The sequence below is a fragment of the Schistocerca cancellata genome, chromosome 10 (genome assembly GCF_023864275.1).
Source record: "Schistocerca cancellata isolate TAMUIC-IGC-003103 chromosome 10, iqSchCanc2.1, whole genome shotgun sequence".
NCBI classification, from domain to species: domain Eukaryota; kingdom Metazoa; phylum Arthropoda; class Insecta; order Orthoptera; family Acrididae; genus Schistocerca; species Schistocerca cancellata.
The window spans coordinates 73585532-73604787 of record NC_064635.1 but is presented as its reverse complement, the minus strand read 5'-3'; the positions used below and the strand labels follow the sequence as shown (position 1 = coordinate 73604787).

General features: G+C 46.3%; 1 protein-coding gene across 1 annotated transcript in view; it reads left to right on the top strand.

The window, feature by feature from the left end:
- LOC126106131 (UDP-glucosyltransferase 2-like) overlaps window positions 1-19256 on the top strand; it is a 77210-nt gene that overhangs the window by 40262 nt on the left and 17692 nt on the right. The window contains exon 4 of the mRNA XM_049912375.1: window positions 17398-17617. Coding sequence (XP_049768332.1) covers window positions 17398-17617 — 220 coding nt within the window. The remainder of the gene's footprint in view (window positions 1-17397; window positions 17618-19256) is intronic.

The window sequence follows — 19256 nt, the reverse complement described above, 5'->3', positions numbered from 1 at the left end:
GTGTATTCGTCATCGCCATACTGGCGTATCACCCGGCGTGATGGTATGGGGTTTCCTGTAGTATTTTTTCCTATCAGTAGAGCCATGAGTGGTTCTTGGGCTGTCGTTAGGTGTGAGATAAATGGCGGCGGTAGCAGGTGAGCATACCGAGGAATCGGTGAAGTCCTTTGTATGTTATTGGGTGGGGCATCATGTCGGGGTCACCATTGTGGAGACTTTCTAGTGTGCCCGAACTATAGAATGATACACAGTTGTTCAGAATAATTTTTATTACTTTCACACTCGAAAACACAACGTTAAACATAAACAACTGTAAGTCACTATGCCAACAGCGGCAAAGATTATGCTCTAATACGTCAGCGATATGATTGCGCTAAACTCAAGTGGCAAAGAATGTTAAAGTGTTGCCACAACTCTTTGACTTTAGAACTTTATCAAAAATGGCTCTGAGCACTATGGGAGTTAACATCTGTGGTCATCAGTACCCTAGAACTTAGAACTACTTAAACCTAACTAACCTAATGACATCACACACATCCATGCCCGAGGCAGGATTCGAACCTGCGACTGTAGCGGTCACGCTCTTCCAGACTGAAGCGCCTAGAACCGCACGGCCACACCGACGGGCCAGAACTTTATCGTATTTGTCAAAAAGCGTTTATTGTTTGATAAGTTCCGCAAAATATGATTCAGCGTAGTGAATAAAATGTTTATACAATACTCTCCTTGTTTAATCCATACTTCCATACTCATATCAGTGACGAGCCCGTCGCATTTTAGCCTCTCAGCCTCTCGCTCCTGTTATAGCCTCACTCCAACCTACACACATAAACAGGCCTTTAATCTTTGGTTTGCAAAGATAATAGCACTGTTTTCCGAGCTCTCTAGAAGATATTGACAAATATGGATTATTTATTAAGAGTTCAGCTCTAAATTCTCTTCTCTGACGTGAAACACGTCTCGGAAAGGCAGTTGACGACAGATAAGTTCCGCGTGGTTGCAACAGCCTTGCTGAGCGGCCGTTTGTACAGAGAATGGCGGCTGCCTTTGCTCTCCACCCGAGGCTTCGGGGTGGCACGTTGTGCACCTGTCATCGAGCGTTCTTAGTGGGTCTGGCGTAAAACTTCCAGGCTTGTTAATATTGAAACTTGCTAACCGAGCTTCCTTTGTGTTCGTCGAAGAAGCGGATTTTCCGCTTCCCACACGTTCACCACGTCTTCTGAATCTCCCAGGAAAAATAGATGTAGGCGCCCCGGTGGTCCCGGTCGCCTACGGTGGACTGGATGGCCGAGCGGTGACCTCTCCAGTTGTCAGGATGCTAGGAAATGGCTGTAGAAGCGTCATAAACGCCATGAAACGTTATTAATTCATAACAACTTTATTCCTGCCAAGTACAATGTGGCTTGGTGATATCAACGACCTTCCCCGAGTCCTCGCTGACTCGTAGCGATGACACCAGATCCGGGCCGCACAGTCTAGCTAGCGCCGCGTGCTGTGACATAGAGGAGGAATGTCCTTACTTCGGCCGCGCTGGCTGGGCGGGCGGCTCGGCTGCGGACAGCAAGCTGCTGTGCGTAGGTGGCTCCGGATTGGAGTCCCGATGCTGTCGGCACGAGAGGCGTTCTCGTAGTGCGGAGTGTACTCTATCCCACCCCGTCTTCTTCCGTGCTCCTCCTGTTGGCTCGTCCGCGGTGGTTGGGCGGAACAGGCTGCAGTCCTCCAGCATCGTCGGCTCACCCAGTTGTGACGGCGGATGCACAGGGCCTAGGCCCCGCACAATCTGGACGACGGCTCAGTGATGGGGTCAGCATTGGCGGCGAGCGAGTCTGCCGCAATGTCTGCTAATCCTGGGCTGATGATTGACAACGGCAGCAGAGAGGACCAGAGCTGCTGGTACTGTCCCCTCACGTCTGGATGGGCCGCCCTTACTGCAACATCTCCTTAATAAAGTTTAACATGTCGATCAACGAGCTGAGCGCTGCGCAGCGACCCAGTACACATCTAACTGCAAGTCTAACTGCGAGTGCGAGTGCGTTGTTGCTATCAAAGCTGGCGTATTTAAAGGAAGCACGAGCGACGTCCTGATGTCACGCTCGTTTGTAATGACCGCATTCGTTCCACTTATACTGCTGATTCATCTGTCGTACTCGCCCCTTAGGTGTTCTTGCGACAGAGTTACGTGTTGTTGCGGCAGACTTACGCGAAGTTGTGAAATGCAGTACAGCTGACGCTATACCTCTGTGTTGCACTCTACGAAAGTCTCCGTCTAATACAAACCCGCGTGCTAAGCAATTCTCTCTCGCCTGTTGTGCGTAACCAGGCTAATGCCCCTGCGTGACGACACATTCCGATATATGTGCAATCCTCTTACGTCTTGGCTAACCTACTGCCTCTGGCTCTCGGCATAGGCAACGAAACTTTGACAATATTCCACGTTACCAACTCTTTACTATTCCGGGACACTACATAGATAAAGGTTCTCGCTTGCGAGAATGCTCTTCATCTTCAGCGTACTTCCTTGGAAATCCATGATCGGTTATGTGATAACTTTAGTATTTCAGGAGATAACGCAGAATTCACGCAGATTGATAGCGAAGGGCAGTGTGTGTTTGTAAAATTGTATAATGCTGTTTTGCTAGAAAAAAGATTTTAATGAAAACTGAGGGAAAGTTTGAATTTCGCCGTTGTGATGATTCTATTAGCATGGTTGACATATGTAATACAAACAGTGAACTGAAAACAGTTAGACTTTTAAATCTCCCACCAGAACTGGCTGCTGTGGCCGAGCGGTTCTAGGCGCTTTAGTCCGGAACCACGCAGCTGATGTGGTCGCAGGCTCGAATCCTGCCTCGGGCATGGATGTGTGTGATGTCCTTAGGTTAGTTAGATTTATCTAGCTCCAAGTCTAGGGGACTGATGACCTCAGATGTTAAGTCCCATAGTGCTTAGAGCCATTTGAACCATTTTGAACCAGAACTAGGAAACAATGATTTAGTGCAGGTTCTTTCAAAATACGGCCTGATTAAATAGCAAGATGGTCCAGCAGGTACACGATTCAGTGTTATAATGCCATAAGATCAGTTCAGATGTTTATAAAACTTAACGTCCCCTCCCGTAGTACTGTATCTGAATCTAAGGCACATCTTGTCTTCTCAGGACAGAACTCTACATCTCACTTGCGTAATGAAGCAGGGGACCTTCGCGAATTTGCCTGCGGTGGGTATTTGTTTTGTGGAATAATCTTCAACAGCGTGCCAGACATTAACTACACACATCAAAAAAGTTTTGGATCACCCGCATTTCCAGAACTACTGAGGATGGACGTTGATTGTGGATGTTATATCACAGACACAGTCCCTTTGACTGTTCAGATATATAAACAACCATGCATGAGCAGCGCCTATTAGACGGAGGGGTTCGACAGCCTATCAGTTCTAATCATTCCACCAGGGAGGAGGTACACGGCTCGTGTTGTCTGTAGTTCAACCACGCCTAGACGGTCAATACCACGGTTCGATTGCGTCTGCATTGTTACTTTGCGCCAGGAAGGGCTCTTAACAAGGGAGGTGTCATGGTGTCTCGGAGTGAACCAAAGCGATGTTGTTTGGAAATGGTGGAGATACAGAGAGAGACAGGAACTGTCGATGATATGCCTCGCTCAGGCCGCCCAATGGGTACTACAGCAATGGATGACTGCTACCTACGGATTATGGCTTGGAGGAACTGTGATAGCAACGCCACCATGTTGAATAATGGTTTTCGTGCAGCCACAGGACGTCGTGTTACGGCTCAAGCTGTGCATGATGCGCAACTTCACTCCCAACGTCCATGGCGAGGTCCATCTTTGCAACCACGACACCATGCAGTGCGGTACATAGGGATCCAACAACATGCCAAATGGACTGCTCAGGATTGGCATCACGTTCTCTTCACCGATGACTGTCGCATATGCCTTCAACCAGACAATCGTCGCAGACGTGTTTGAAGGCAACCCTGTCAGGCTGAACGCCTTAGACACAGTGTCCAGCGAGTGCAGCAAGGTGGAGGTTCCCAGCTGTTTTGGGGTCGCATTATGTGGGGCCGACGTACGCCGCTTGTGGTCTAGGAAGGCGCCAGAATGGCTGTACAATACGTGAATGCCATCCTCCGACCGATAGTTCAACCATATCGGCAGCAAATTGGCGAGGTATTTGTTTTCATGGACGACAATTCGCGCCCCCATCGTGCACATCTTGTGAATGACTTCCTCCAGGATAACGACATCGCTCGACTAGAGTGGCCAGCATATTCTCCAGATATGAACCCTATCGAACATGCCTGGGATAGGTTGTTTCCGGCGACCAGGCTATTTCGTTTCTCGATGTGTTAGTCATGAGACAGACCGATGGCAGTCTAAAACATAAAGTGTTTCGGAAGAGCACACATACTGATAGCAACTTACATAAGAACTCCAATCATCACCCACAACAAAAAAGAGGTGTAATCAAAAGTTTAGTGGACAGGGCAAAACGGATTAGTAGACCGGAACATCTGGATACGGAACTGAATCATCTGAAACAGGCCTTCGAAAAGAATGGGTACTCAAACAAAGAAATTAATAGAGTTTTAAGACGTAATTACAGCAGGCCAAAGGACAAGGATGGTACACAGCAATGGAAGAACACGGTGTCTTTACCTTTCATTAGTAAGGTTACAGATCGAATGGGCAAAATTTTGCTGAAACAGGAAGTGAAACCGGTATTCAAACCTACCAGAAAAATAGGACAAGAACTTCGTTCTGTTGAAGATAGAAGGCCACCATTATCATCTAGCGGTGTGTATAAAATTCCGTGTAGTTGTGGCAAGGTCTATATTGGTACTACGAAAAGAAGTGTGAATACGAGGGTAGAGCGAAAGGTCTTTGCCGACTGGGTAAAATAGATAAATCGGCCGTTGCGGAACATGCGCTTCAGTCAGGTGACCGTGTAGTTAAGTTTTCTGAAACTACAGTTTTAAGTGCTACCACGAGCTATTATCCACGACAGTATAGGGAGGCTATTGAAATTTATAAACATCAACATAATTTTAATAGAAAAGAAGAGGCCTTGCAATTAAGCGAGATATGGACAGTGCCGTTACAGAATCGATAAGTGATTTTTATCTATGACGGACTATTATCGATAGTTACATTTTATCCTTGACTAGTTTTATCTCTGCTATTACGTGCAAGCTAGACCACGCCCACTTTCCTCAGTATTTAGGCCGCTCTCCGACGCCCGACTCGTCAGGCTGCACTTGCAGAGGGACTTCCCCTCCGGACCGCTGCACGACCTCGCTGAGGTCCGCAAGGTTAAGGCCCACATCCGGACGGTTGCCCGTCGCTTCTACGCAAAGGCGCGGCAGTCAGAAAATCGGTACATACGCACCCTGGGGCAGAAGATCCAGCGCAATGCCAACACACGCTGGCCCCAGCTCCTTACAGCATAGGCTGTAACTGAAGAAGTAAACAGAGTGGACAAAACCGAGAAGCCAATCACCTCTAGAAGACGCACCACCAGAATTAAATAGGAGGCAAAACATGAATATGTTGTGAACTCCGCATTAGTCGAAGACTGAAGAATCTTCGCGAAGAAGCCACGCTGGCGCCGACTCGTCAGTCGGCAGGACTCAGCAGGACCAGCCATACCTCTGAAGATGTCCAACGTAGTATTGGACGAAACGTTAGGAATAGAAGATTTCCATGGACCACGGCCATATAACCCGGAAGAATTATCAACAACAGTACCATCCGGTCGTGAAAGCCTTCATTGTATGATTAGTGCCTTGATGAACTTGTGGATAGTATGCCACGACGAATACAGGCATGCATCAATGCAAGAGGACGTGCTACTGGGTATTAGAGGTATCGGTGTGTACAGCAATCTGGACCACCACCTCTGAAGCTCTCGCTGTATGGTGGTACAACATGCGATGTGTGTTTTCTATGGGCAATAAAAAGGGCGGAAATGATGTTTATGTTGATCTCTATTCCAATTTTCGGTACATGTTCCGTTACTCTCGGAACCGAGGTGACGCAAAACATTTTTGGATGTGTGTATAAGATATGAGACCTGCTGTTAACGTACGGGATAATAGTGAAGCCACCCCAATGGAATGTACAGAACAAGAGCTGATCTCATTTGAGGACTACCTTACTTTGATTAAAGAAACAAGGAAACCATCATTCAATGAACAGCGAAGCAGGCGGGAGGAGTACTCAGTTTCAAGCTGCAACTACTACGCAAGGGAACAGCACAGAAGTTGTTCACCTGGAGATTTATCGAAAAGGTAGTATCCCCGAAACGATAGTGGAGGATCATTTCACTCCAAACGAACCTCAGAAGAACAAAAAGCGGCCACTCGAAAAGGAAAGTTCGAAGTCAGAACAAGATAGTGGGAAACCATTACACACACCAAGGAAGTAAAATTCCGGCAAAGCAATGAACCTATTGACCGAATTTGACACGGAAGCGGAAAATGAAGTGCCAGCTGTGGGACATCAGACACATCACCCATGTATAACAGACCACCAGAGCCTAACCCCACAAGAAAGTAAACTCAGCAGGACTCATCAGCAGAAGCAGCATCCTGAAGATGGCGAACAGTTGGATCGCCGAAATATCGAGTCAAGTTGATTTTAGGATCCGGCAGCAAACCCGAAAAGACTTTCAAGACATTTCTTGGGTATTTTTTCGTCCTCTAAATCCATATAAGTTACGTAGCATTTATCTGTTCTATTGCGCATTCTCGCTGTGACCGTCAATCAGGCCGCTCAGCATGCTGGTGTGCCCTGCGCTAGCTTATCCTTGCTGTGTTAACACCGTACCCTGCACTTTGAACCTACTTACAGTACTGAAACCCTTGCGTTCGTCAATAAATTTAAGCCTCCACGCTTCTGCCTATTCCCAGATTAACCATTCCTAGACGCCTCAGGACGCACATCCTTTCTTTTCTGCAAATTATTTGTGCCATAAAGCCTTTTCCTCCCGTTTAAATTTAGTATCTCTTCATTCATTGCGTGCTCTACCTATCTAATTGCCAATACTCTTCTGCTTCACCAGAATTCCATGGCTCCCAGTCTCGTCCCGTCTCGAGCTTCATGGCCTTCCTTTAATGTTCCAGTGAGTTTCTTTAACAAAAGATTTCCTAGCACTTAAATTTATTTTCGATGTTAAAATACACTCTAAGACAAAAAAAGAAAAGAAAGACACACCACGAAACTTGCCACAAACTGATGTTCATAGAGGTGTCGAAATAAAATTGTAAACTTTGGCTGGCTGTGAATGAATTGTGACTTTGCAGCGCAGTTTCAGCGCTTACTTAGCAAGGATAAAAACAGGGGATAAGTCGATATCTTGATACCACGGCATAAAGTCATTGCGAATTTCATTCTGTCTAAGTCAATAAGACAGTAACTGTGTCTCACACACAGAGCGGTGAACACTATATGCAGAAGAAACTTCCTGACAGATTAAAACTGTGTGCCGGACCGAGACTCGAAATCGGGAACTTTGCCTTTCGCGGGCAAGTGCTCTACCAACTGAGCTACCCAAGCACTACTCACGCCACGTCCTCACAGCTTTACTTCCGCCAGTACCTCCTCTCCTACTTCCCAAACTTCACAGAAGCTCTCCTGTGAACCTTGCAGAACTAGCACTTCCGGAAGAAAGGATATTGCGGAGTCATGGCTTAGCCACAGCCTGGGGGATGTTTCCAGCTGTGAGGACGGGGCGTGAGTCGTGCTTAGGTAGTTCACTTGGTAGAGCACTTGCCCGCGAAAGGCAAAGGTCCCAAGTCCGAGTCTCGGTCCGGCACACAGTTTTAATCTGCCAGAAATTTCATATCAGCGCAGACTCCGCTGCAGAGTGAAAATCTCATACTGTATGCAGATGTCTGCGTTTTAATGAGGACGCGTAGTTGGGCTCGAAGAAGCCAGTTGGACTAATCGGTGAATGGTTCGATATTTGAATGGGAGTGATGCCACCATTCGACGATGTTGGCAGGAATGGGTGAACCGCGGCCGAACACAGCGTCGAAAAGAAAGCGGTCGACCCCGAGACACGACACAACTTGAGGACTGAGCAAACGCCGGAGAGGCACTCGGTGCTCTGGGTTCGTCATTACAATCGATTCGATGTGGAGTTGGTGCTTCGCCAAGCACCATTAATTAATAGGCGGCTCACAGAAAGGGGCATCAGCTGACGGCGCCTCTTGCACTGACTCTGTACACTGACAAGCCTGTTGAAACGTCCCCTTAGAAAAATTAATGAATTACTGTGCTGATAAACCTCTTACATTATTTGCTTTTCAAACAGCTGAGCAAAACTGAACGTACTCGGACATTACTCTCTTTACTTCTTCTGATCAACACTAAACTGACACACAATATTTTCAGCGCAACGCAATCTGACTTTCAAAAATCCCTACAAAAGATTGGCCCTGACTAACAATAACCTATACCTTTCATGAATGACTTACCTCACAAAAATCTTCGTTACTCAAACTATTGCAATACAGCGAGCGCCAATACTGCCAGCTAAATAAAAGATTCAAACTACTGAAGGTGCTAACTACTGATAGGCATAGTTAGCAAATGAAAGATTTTGATAGAGAACAAACAATGTATTTACCTTAATATAATACCTTTATATCAGTTCATGACATCCGGTCTTTCAAATTTACTGTCCCTGATGGACACACGTCCAGATCATCCGCTCTCAAAACTCCGCCATCTCTCTCCCCACATCCACCACTGCTGGCGGCTCACCTCCAACTGCGCAACGCTACGCGCTGTTAACAGCCAATTGCCCAACACTACAATAGCAAATTCCAACAATGCCACCCAGCCACAGGCTGCACACAGTGATTTTCATACAGAGCGCTACGTGGCGTTACCAATATAAAAACCTAAAGAGCCTACTTACACTGTTTGCAGTGCAGTCGCACACTTTCGGACTGCAATCTCATTGACTGGAATAGCTTTGCCTTCGATGATGAGTCCTACTTAGAGTCCTGATAACCAGTGAAAACATGTCTGAAAACTCCCTGGACAGTGGTGGGATGCCAAAATGTTGCCCGCCATATGACTCGACAGCCAGGAGTGGTGCTCTGTAGCGCCATTTTATTTCATAGGAGGATATTTTCGGTTGTCATCCGCGGCATCCTTACAGCACAGCTGTACGTCGACGATTTTTTGTGCTACGTTTTGAAGCTCTTGATAGCAAAAAATGAAAATGAGAGTATGGCATCGTTGGCCGGGAGGCCCCATCTGGGGAAGTTCGGCCGCCAAGTGCAAGTCTCATTTCAGTCGACGCCACATTGGGCATTCGGGAGGACGACGGTTCAATCCCGCGTCCGGCCATCCTGATTTAGGTTTTCCGTGATTTCCCTAAATCACTCCAGGCAAATGCCGGGATGGTTCCTCTGAAAGGGCACGGTCGACTTCCTTCCCAATCCTTCCCTAATTCGATGAGACCGATGACCACGCTGTCTGGTCTCCTTCCTCAAACCAACCAACCAACCACATTGGGCGACCTGCGCGCCGGCGATGAGGATGAAATCATGATGAGGACAACACAACACCCAGTGCCTGAGCGAAGTAAATCTCCAGCCCGGCCAGGAATCGAACCCGTGCCCGCCTGCATGGAAGGCTGACACGTTACCATCCAGCTAAGCAAGCGGACTCTTGATACCAAGCTATCCTGTGATTGCATTTCAGCAAAATAATGCCTGCCCGCACACGGCGAGAGTTTCTTATGCTTCTGCCTTAGGCAGAAAGGTAGCCAGATCCCTCCACAATTGAGAATATTTGTAGTATTTCGTCAGGGCCTTCCAACCAGCTCGAGATTTTGACGATGTATCGCGCCGATTGGACAGAATTTGGCACGGTACCCCTCAGAACGACATCCAATAACTTTGTCAATCAGTGCACAGCCGAATAACTGTTTGCATAAGGGTCAGAGGTGGCTCAATGCGATACTGACTTGCTCAAGCTGTTCAGCTCTTTTTCTTGGGTAAATTATCCATTTTTTCTGAAATTGTAACCGTTTGTTTATCTGTACATGTACGTCACATCTATCGATTTCCGACCCATACTGATAATTTCTTCGCTGTGAGTCTTTTTTGTTTGGAATCTATTATTGCCGTTATCACGTAATTAAAGTGTTTAAACGCATTCTAAACCAACTGCAAGTAAAATAAGTTGTTTGTATATACTGAGGACATGATAATGGCAACAGAAATGGATATCAGCTGGTTGTTGTTGGATAGTAAACATAGTGTTGAAGAAAACATCACATCACTTAGTACGAAATAAAACTACTACGGAGATTTATTTGTCACTTGACTGTCGCTATTATGCCACGGAGGCTATTGTGATAGACACATAATGTCACAGCTGTAACAGATGCTTACGTGCCAGCCTCAGAAATTATGTTGCAGAGCTAAATTAGTCGAATGCCCACATAACTCTCTGTCAAGGTGATATCATGTGAGCATCAACTCAAAAGAGTCAGCTGCTGAAAATACACTCATGCTCATAAAAAAGGATAATGCTGACACATGGTGAAACAACGCTCTGGTGGGCGGTTTTCGGGTTAAAATCACCCCGGGGTATGACCATGCGGTGCATTTGACCTGCGGTCGTTGCACGGTGGCGCTGGCAGCATGGCAGCAGTACACATACACAGAGGTGTGTTGGTACATGTCAGAGTACGGTACAGCGAGTAAGTGTGCAGACGTTTCAGACGTTCTGATGGTGACTGTGTGTTGAATATGGCTCAAAGAATACATATTGATGACGTTATGATGGGTAGAATACTAGAGCGACTGGAGGCTGGTCAAACACAGCACGGGCCCTCCGTGTGCCACAAAGTGTGAGCTCACGATTATGGCAACGATTCCAGCAGACAGGAAACGTGTCCAGGCGATACAGTACGGGACGTTCACAGTGTACAATACCACAAGGAGACCGATATCTCACCATCAGTGCCCGCAGACGGCCACGGAGTACCGCAGGTAGCCTTGCTCGGGACCTTACCGCAGCCACTGGAACAGTTGTCTCTAGACACACAGTCTACAGACGACTGAACGGAGACCTGCAAGGTGCATTCCACTGACCCCTGGTCACAGGAGAGCCCGTAAAGCCTGGTCTCAAGAACACAGTACATGGTCTTTGTAACAGTGGTCCCAGGTTAACATCACGGACGAGTCCAGGTATACTCTGAACAGTGATTCCCGCCGGGTTTTCATCTGGCATGAACCAGGAAGCAGATACCAACCCCTTAATATCCTTGAAAGGGACCTGTATGGAGGTCGTGGTTTGATGGTGTGGGGTGGAATTATGATTTCTGCAGGTACACCGCTGACAGAGGAACTGTAACAGGTCAGGTGTATCTGGACGTCATTTTGCTCCAGTATGTCCACCATTTCAGGGACCCCACCTTCCTCCTGATGGATGATAACGCACGGCCCCAACGAGCTGCCATCGTGGAGGAGTACCTTGAAACAGATCAGGCGAATGGAGTGGCCTACCTCTTCTCCAGACCTAAACCCCATCGAGCACGTCTGGGATGCTCTCAGTCGACGTATCGCTGCACGTCTTCAAACCCCTACGACACTTCAGGAGCTCCGACAGGCACTGGTGCAAGAACGGGAGGCTATACCCCAGCTGCTGCTCGACCACCTGATCCAGAGTATGTCAACCCGTTGTGCGGCCTGTGTACATGTGTATGGTGATCATATCCCATATTGATGTCGGGGTACATGCACAGGAAACAGTGGAGTTCTGTAGCACATGTATTTAGGGACGGTTTTCTCAGCTTATCACCAATACCGTGGACTTACAGATCTGTGTCGTGTGTGTTCCCTGTGTGCCTATGCTATTAGCACCAGTTTTGTGTAGTGCCACGTTGTGTGGCACCACATTCTGCAATTATCCTTAATTTATGAGCATGAGTGTACATGCATTATTATGTGAAATTAAATCCTTAACAACACAGACGTGTAACAAGACAGTAAAGCCAAGAAAAGGTACAAAGTCACACGATAGAATAAAAACATTTCTTATTGGGTCATAGTGGCCCCAACATTATATTCATAACAATTATAAAATTATTTAAATGACAGATACTTCTTAGGGTCATAAGAGGCTGCGATAATTGTAGAGAAACTCAGTGAGTTTCAAGAAAACGTATTACATTTTACAAACATGTAATGAAAAAAAACAGTACTGCTTTCGGGCTATACACTGAAGCACCAAAGAAACTGGTATGGACTTGCGTATTCAAATGCAGAGACATGTGAACACGCACTACGGTCGGTAACGACTGTATAAGACACCAAGTGTCTGGCGCAGTTGTTAGATCGGTTACTGCTACTACAATGGCAGGTTACCAAGGTTTAAGTGAGTTTGAACGTGGTGTTATAGTCGCCGCACGAGCGATGGGACACGGAATCTCCGAGGTAACGGTGAAATGAGGATTTTCCCCTACGACCATTTCTCGAGTGTACCGTGAACGTCAGGAATCCGGTAAAACATCATATCACCGACATCGATGCGGCCCGAAAACGATCCTGCTAAACGCGACCAGGGACGGTTGAAGAGAATCTTTCAACGTGACAGAAGTGCAACCCTTCTGTAAACTGCTGCAGATTTCAATGGTGGGCCATCAACAAGTGTCAGCGTGCGAACCATTCAACGAAACATCATCGATATGGGCTTTCGGAGCCGAATGTCCACTCGTATACGCTTGATGACTGCACGACACAAGCTTTACGCCTCGCCTGGGCCGGTCAACATCGACATTGGACCGTTGATGACTGGAAGCATGTTAGCTGGTCTGACGAGTCTCGTTTCAAATTGTATCGAGTGGATGGACGTGTTAGTGTATGGAGACAACCTCATGAATCCATGGACCCTGCATGTCAACAGGGGTGTCCAAGCTGGTGGAGACTCCGTAATAGTGTGGGGAGTTGGAGTGATATGGGACCCTTGATATGTCTAGATACGAGTCTGACAGTTGACACGTACATAAGCATCGTGTCTGATCACCTGCATCCATTCATGTCAATTGTGCATTGTGATGGGAAATTCAGCTGAACAATGCGTCACCGCACACGTCCAGAATTGCTATAGAGTGGCTCGAGGAACACTCTTCTAAATTTAAACACCTCCATAGGCCACCAAACTCTTCAGATAGAACATTATTGAGCATATGTTGGATGCCTTCCAACGTGCTGTTCAGAAGAGATCTCCACCCTCTCGTACTCTTACCGGTTTATGGACAGCCCTGCAGGATTCAAGGTGACATTTCGTCCAGCACTACTTCAGACATTAGTCAAGTCCACGCCACGTCGTGTTGCGGCACTTCTGAGTACTCGCCGGGGCTCTACACGATATTAGGCAAGTGTACCAGTTTCTTTGGCTCTTCAGTGTATAACACAGAATAGACAGACGGGATGAAACCGATTCTGGTGTTGGGTCGCACCAAAAAGTTGAGAAGCCTCTATCGCCTATTTTGTGGAAATGAACGAAGAAGCTTTCGTTTTGGAAATGCAGCCTCATCTTCGACGTCAGATAAAGAATGTCGCACGCCCAGTCGATGGTATTATGCGAGTAATAGAGCGCATATTATTACATAGGCGGCCAGTCTGCCATGGTGTTTCTTCCCAGCTGTTCTTTTCATGGGTTATATGACCTCCCTTTAAGAATAGTGTTGTGACTGGATGCCTTGAAATTGGAGTTAAGAAATTGCCGGTTTCGCATTGACTCCATTGAGAGGAGATATTCCCAAACGTTTTGTTGAAGATATTAGTGTTATGAAATAGGGAAAACTTTCAACAGAGTTCCCTTCTAAACCACTGAAGTTCAACCGCAGTCTGCATTGTGTGAGTAACGCGAACGTAGTTTTGGGGAGAAGATAGCCTATAGTACACTTCACAATGCAGGTATGATCAAGTCAAAGTGACTTGACAAGATGGCTACTTCCCTTTCGATAAACTTCAACAAATTCTGGAGGAGGGATTAAGATATTTCTGTTTCGAGCTCGGAATAAAGTAACGAGGCACTTAAAACAGGACCTGCCATCTCTTTCATATTTCAATCGTATCTGGAAACTACCTTTCCACTGCTGTTCTGAATGTGTCACTAAATTTTGACGTATCACTTGTGGGAGCAGAAAGATATTATGCAAACCCAAATATACTGCTGAGTCTCTAGTTCCTATTGGTTATCTAAATAAGCATTTCTCCTTGCAGACGTCTTTACATGACCAAAGCACAAAGGCACTAACTATCGATTCCCAGACAGATTTAACGACTGGTTCCAAAGGAAACAATTTTTCCTTTAGCCTGTAACCTTAAATACTGTCAGAGAATCGGTTGCACGAATTGGTTACGTGGCAGCAGTAGAGTGCAGATTATGAAATTGTCTACCCACCACTGACCAAAATAACTGTATGAGTCCCAGCGTCTTCCCAGCAGCCAGAAAGCACCTACTTCTAAAAGGTATCTTCCAAAAATCCCTCCGACTAAAGATCCATTTACATTCCCCGCGTCAGCTGCTAACACTCTCTTTGCAGTCTCCTCCTCTGTCATCATATCTTGGAATCCTGATGATATTAAACGTTCCCTCAAAAGTGTTACACTAATTAGTACTGCAGGCATAATATAGGCTAATTTCATCACAATTTTATTCTTTAATACTGTTATGGTCTAGTATTATTATTTCTGTTGACAGACAAAATACAGGGACTGAAGGTCACCTGCAAATTGTACACAAACCAGACAACAGTTATAAGAGTCGAAAGTCATTAAAGGAAAGCTGTAGTCGAGAAGGCAGTGATACAGGATTGCAGCATATCCCTGATATTATTCAATTTAGACATTGAGCAAGCAAAAGAAAATCGAGGAGAAATTGAGAAAGGAATAAAGTACAGGGAGAAGTAAAAAACTTACGGTCTGGTGATGACATTATAAATCTCTCTGTCGGTGGAGGATATAGATCAGTTGAATAGGATAGCATCTTGAAACTATGCTATAAGATAAGCGTTGACAAAGTTAAAACAAGAGTAATGCATTGTAGTCCTATTACATAATTACATACGGCGATGCTCAGTGAACTGGATCAGGAAACGACATACTAAACGTGGTAGATGGGTTTTGCTATTTGGGCAGCAATACAAATGATGATGGCCAAAGTAGAGAGAAACGTAAAGAAGGCTAACAATAGCAAAGAAGAATCTGAAAAATAGAAATTTGTTACATCAAATATAAATTTAAATTCCAGGAAACGTTTTCTGAGAATATTTGCCTAGAGTGAAACATTTTACAGAAGTGAAACATGTATGGTAAACAATTCAGACGAAAATAGTTCTTAAGGCTGGTGTTACAGAAGATTGCAAAAGATTAGATTGGTAGATCGAATACATAATGAGGGATACTGAATCGAATTGGGAGAAACAGAAATTGATGACACAACTTGACTAAGAGTGGAGATCGGTTGACTGAACATACGCTGTGACGTTATGAAATCGTCACCTCAGAATCAGAGGGAGAGCGGTGGGGCGGGGAGGGGTGGAGAAGGGGAGGGCGGAAGAAATTGTAGAGAAAGGCCTTGGCTTCAATAAGGTGAGCGGGTTGAAGTGGATGTAGATCGCATTAATTAAACAGTGATGGAGAGGCTTGCACAGGGTAGACAAGCCGCATCAAATCTGTCTTCATGCAGAATACAACCCCTACAGTGATTATTATCCTGTAACTAATATCTCAGAAGTATATAACTGAAATGCGAGTCCTCGTAAATATTGAAAATGTATTGTACACTACTGATCATTAAAATTGCTACTCCAATCAGAAATGCAAATGATAAACGGCTATTCATTGCACAAATATATTATACTAGAACTGACATGTGATTACATTTTCACGCAATTTGGGTGAGAAATTAGTACCCAGAACAACCACCTCCGGCCGTAATAACGGCCATGATACTCCTGGGCATTGAGTCAACCAGAGCTTGGATGGCGTGTACAGGTACAGCTGCCCATGCAGCTTCAACACGATACCACAGTTCATCAAGAGTAGTGACTGGCGTATTGTGACGAGCCAGCTGCTCGGCCACCATTGACCAGACGTTTTCAATGGGTGAGAGATCTGGAGAATGTGCTGGCCAGGGCAGCAGTCGAACATTTCCTGTATCCAGGAAAGCCCGTACAGGACCTGCAACATGCGGTCGTGCTTTATCCTGCCGAAATGTAGGGTTTCGCAGGGATTGAATGAAGGGTAGAGCCATGGGTCGTAACACATCTGAAATGTAACGTCCACTGTTCAAAGTGCCGTCAATGCGAACAAGAGGTGACCGAGACGTGTAACCAATGGCACCCCATACCATCACGCCGGGTGATACGCCAGTATGGCGATGACGAATACTCGCTTCCAATGTGCGATCACCGCGATGTCGTCAAACACGGATGCGACCATCATGATGCTGTAAACAGAACCTGGATTCATCCGAAAAAATGACGTTTTGCCATTCGTGCACCCAGGTTCGTCGTTGAGTACACCATCACAGGTGTTCCTGTCTATGATGCAGCGTCAAGGGTAACCGCAGCCACGGTCTCCGAGCTGATAGTCCATGCTGCTGCAAACGTCGTCGAACTGTTCATGCAGATGGTTGTTGTCTTGCAAACGTCCCCATCTGTTGACTCAGGTGTCGAGACGTGGCTGCACGATCCGTTACAGCCATGCGGATAAGATGCCTGTCATCTCGACTGCTAGTGATTCGAGGCCGTTGGGATCCATAACGGCGTTCCGTATTACCCTCCTGAACCCACCAATTCCATATTCTGCTAACAGTCATTGGATCTCGACCAACGCGAACAGCAATGTCGCGATACGATAAACCCCAATCGCGATAGGCTACAATCCGACCTTTTTCAAAGTCGGAAACGTGATGGTACGCATTTCTCCTCGTTACACGATGCATCACAACGATTCACCAGGCAACGCCGGACAACTGCTGTTTGTGTATGAGAAATCGGTCGGAAACTTTCTTCATGTGAGGACGTTGTGGGTGTCGCCACCGGCGACAACCTTGTGTGAACGCTGTGAAAAGCTAATCATTTGCATATCACAGCATCTTCTTCCTGTCCGTTAAATTTCGCGTCTGTAGCACGTCATCTTCGTGGTGTAACAATTTTAATGGCCTGTAGTGTAATATTTTTCGGTATTTTTTGTTCCTGGTCCAATGTAACAGAGGGACTGAAGGCCTTAATAGTCAGGGGAGATAAAACTATAGACAAAAACTAATTAATATTTAAATTACTTGTTCATCTTCTCCGAATATGTCTTGCTCTATGTCGAACGGTTCCTCTTTTCCAGCGCACCCGAACGTGAAGGTGTTCATCAGCCACGGGGGGATGCTTAGCACCACAGAGGCGGTGTACCACGGCGTCCCCGTGGTGGGGGTGCCCTTCCTACTGGACCAGTACGCCAACCTGCGCAAGAACGTGGCCAAGGGCGCGGCCGTCGAGCTGGACACGCTCAGACTCACCAAGGAGTCGGTCCTCGAGGCGATCAACAAGATACTCAAAAACCCCAGGTACAGTTTTGAAAATTTACTACAACATGTGCAGAGCCTACGCTTCTGTCATTTCTCCCTGCAATTGCTTTAGACTGTAATGATATTATTGGATCGGAGGAATATGTGCCTGTCCCTAGTACATTCAATAGGCACTGAGGTAATAACCATGGCACAGTGGGATGGCTTTAGAAACAATCGGAGTACCTGTGGTCAGGTGCTAGCGCTTGCAGAAGGGGTACAATCTGTATTTCAGACGGTCACAAATCGTCTGCATCTTTTGCAGTTCCGCTGGGAGCTTACATACAACACGGAGAGACGGCCCGAAAAAATGGTTCAAATGGCTCTGAGCACTATGGGACTTAACATCTGAGGTCATCAGTCCCTTAGAACTTAGAATTACTGAAACCTAACTAACCTAAGGACATCACACACACCTATACCCGAGGCAGGATTCGAACCAGCGATCGTAGCGGTCGCGCGGTTCCAGGCTGAAGCACCTAGAACCACTCGGCCACACTGGGCAGCAGAAGGCCTGATGTTGACATTTGTTGATGTGATTGCTTGCCAGAAGTTAGCAAATTTACTCGACACCATCTTCTTGTATTGACGGTTTTCTGTTTTTCTCTTAATAGAAAAGCTAACAAAAAACAGCACAGTCCTGCCTCAAGGATCAGTACTTGGTCCTATTCTAATTAATTTGTATGTGACATGTCAGCTTCAAGTTAAAAAAAAAGACAAAAACAGGTATGCAGATGATACGACGGCTGTCAGAACTAAAAGATCAAGCTTACGACAGTACCCTCTCTACATGTGACGCAGTGCTGCAGTTTCTCTTGTGTGCTCAGCTGCTGAGTATTGCATCCCTGCACTAGCAGACAGTGCACACACAACTAAGACAGACGTACATCTGAGTGAGGTCACGAAGACCATCACTGTCGCTGTCAGAACAGCTCCTATTTCAGTGGTTGCCTGTTCTGTCCAATACCGATTCTCCAGAACTCAGAAACGAAGCTCTCAGTAAGAACTCAGTTGTAAATAACACTTCCCTCGATTCACCAGCTATACTCTTGTAGATCCGCTGGCCTCCATGGTTCGACCATTAAACGTTTCGAATGATACCAAAAACTTCAAAAAACATCTGAAGGAAAGTGGACAGCAGACAACCCACATAATTCAAAACCTGATGACGAAGGCCCTATCGCAAATGGTCGTCACTCGATTGCTTCTGCATGAGACATCGAGCGAGGTGGCGCATTGGTTAGACACTGGACTCGCATTCGGGAGGACGACGGTTCAATCCCGCGTCCGGCCATCATGATTTAGGTTTTCCGTGATTTCCCTAAATCACTCCAGGCAAATGCCGGGATTGTTCCTATGAAAGGGCACGGCCGACTTCCTACCCCTTCGTTGTCTAATCCAATGAGACCGATGACCTCGCTGTCTGGTCTCCTTCCCCAAACAACCCAACCCTCTGCATGAGACAATGACAACATGGCCACATCCTGCAGATGTGGGGTTATTGCAGCATTATTGCGTGTGATTGTGGTGCGTAGTGGCAGACAATAAAACATACTGTGGGCAGCTGCCCATACAAAGCATTTCAAAAAGATCTTTAAGATTTGCATAAGTGGCAGTGAGTACAGCAATCTGTTCGTCA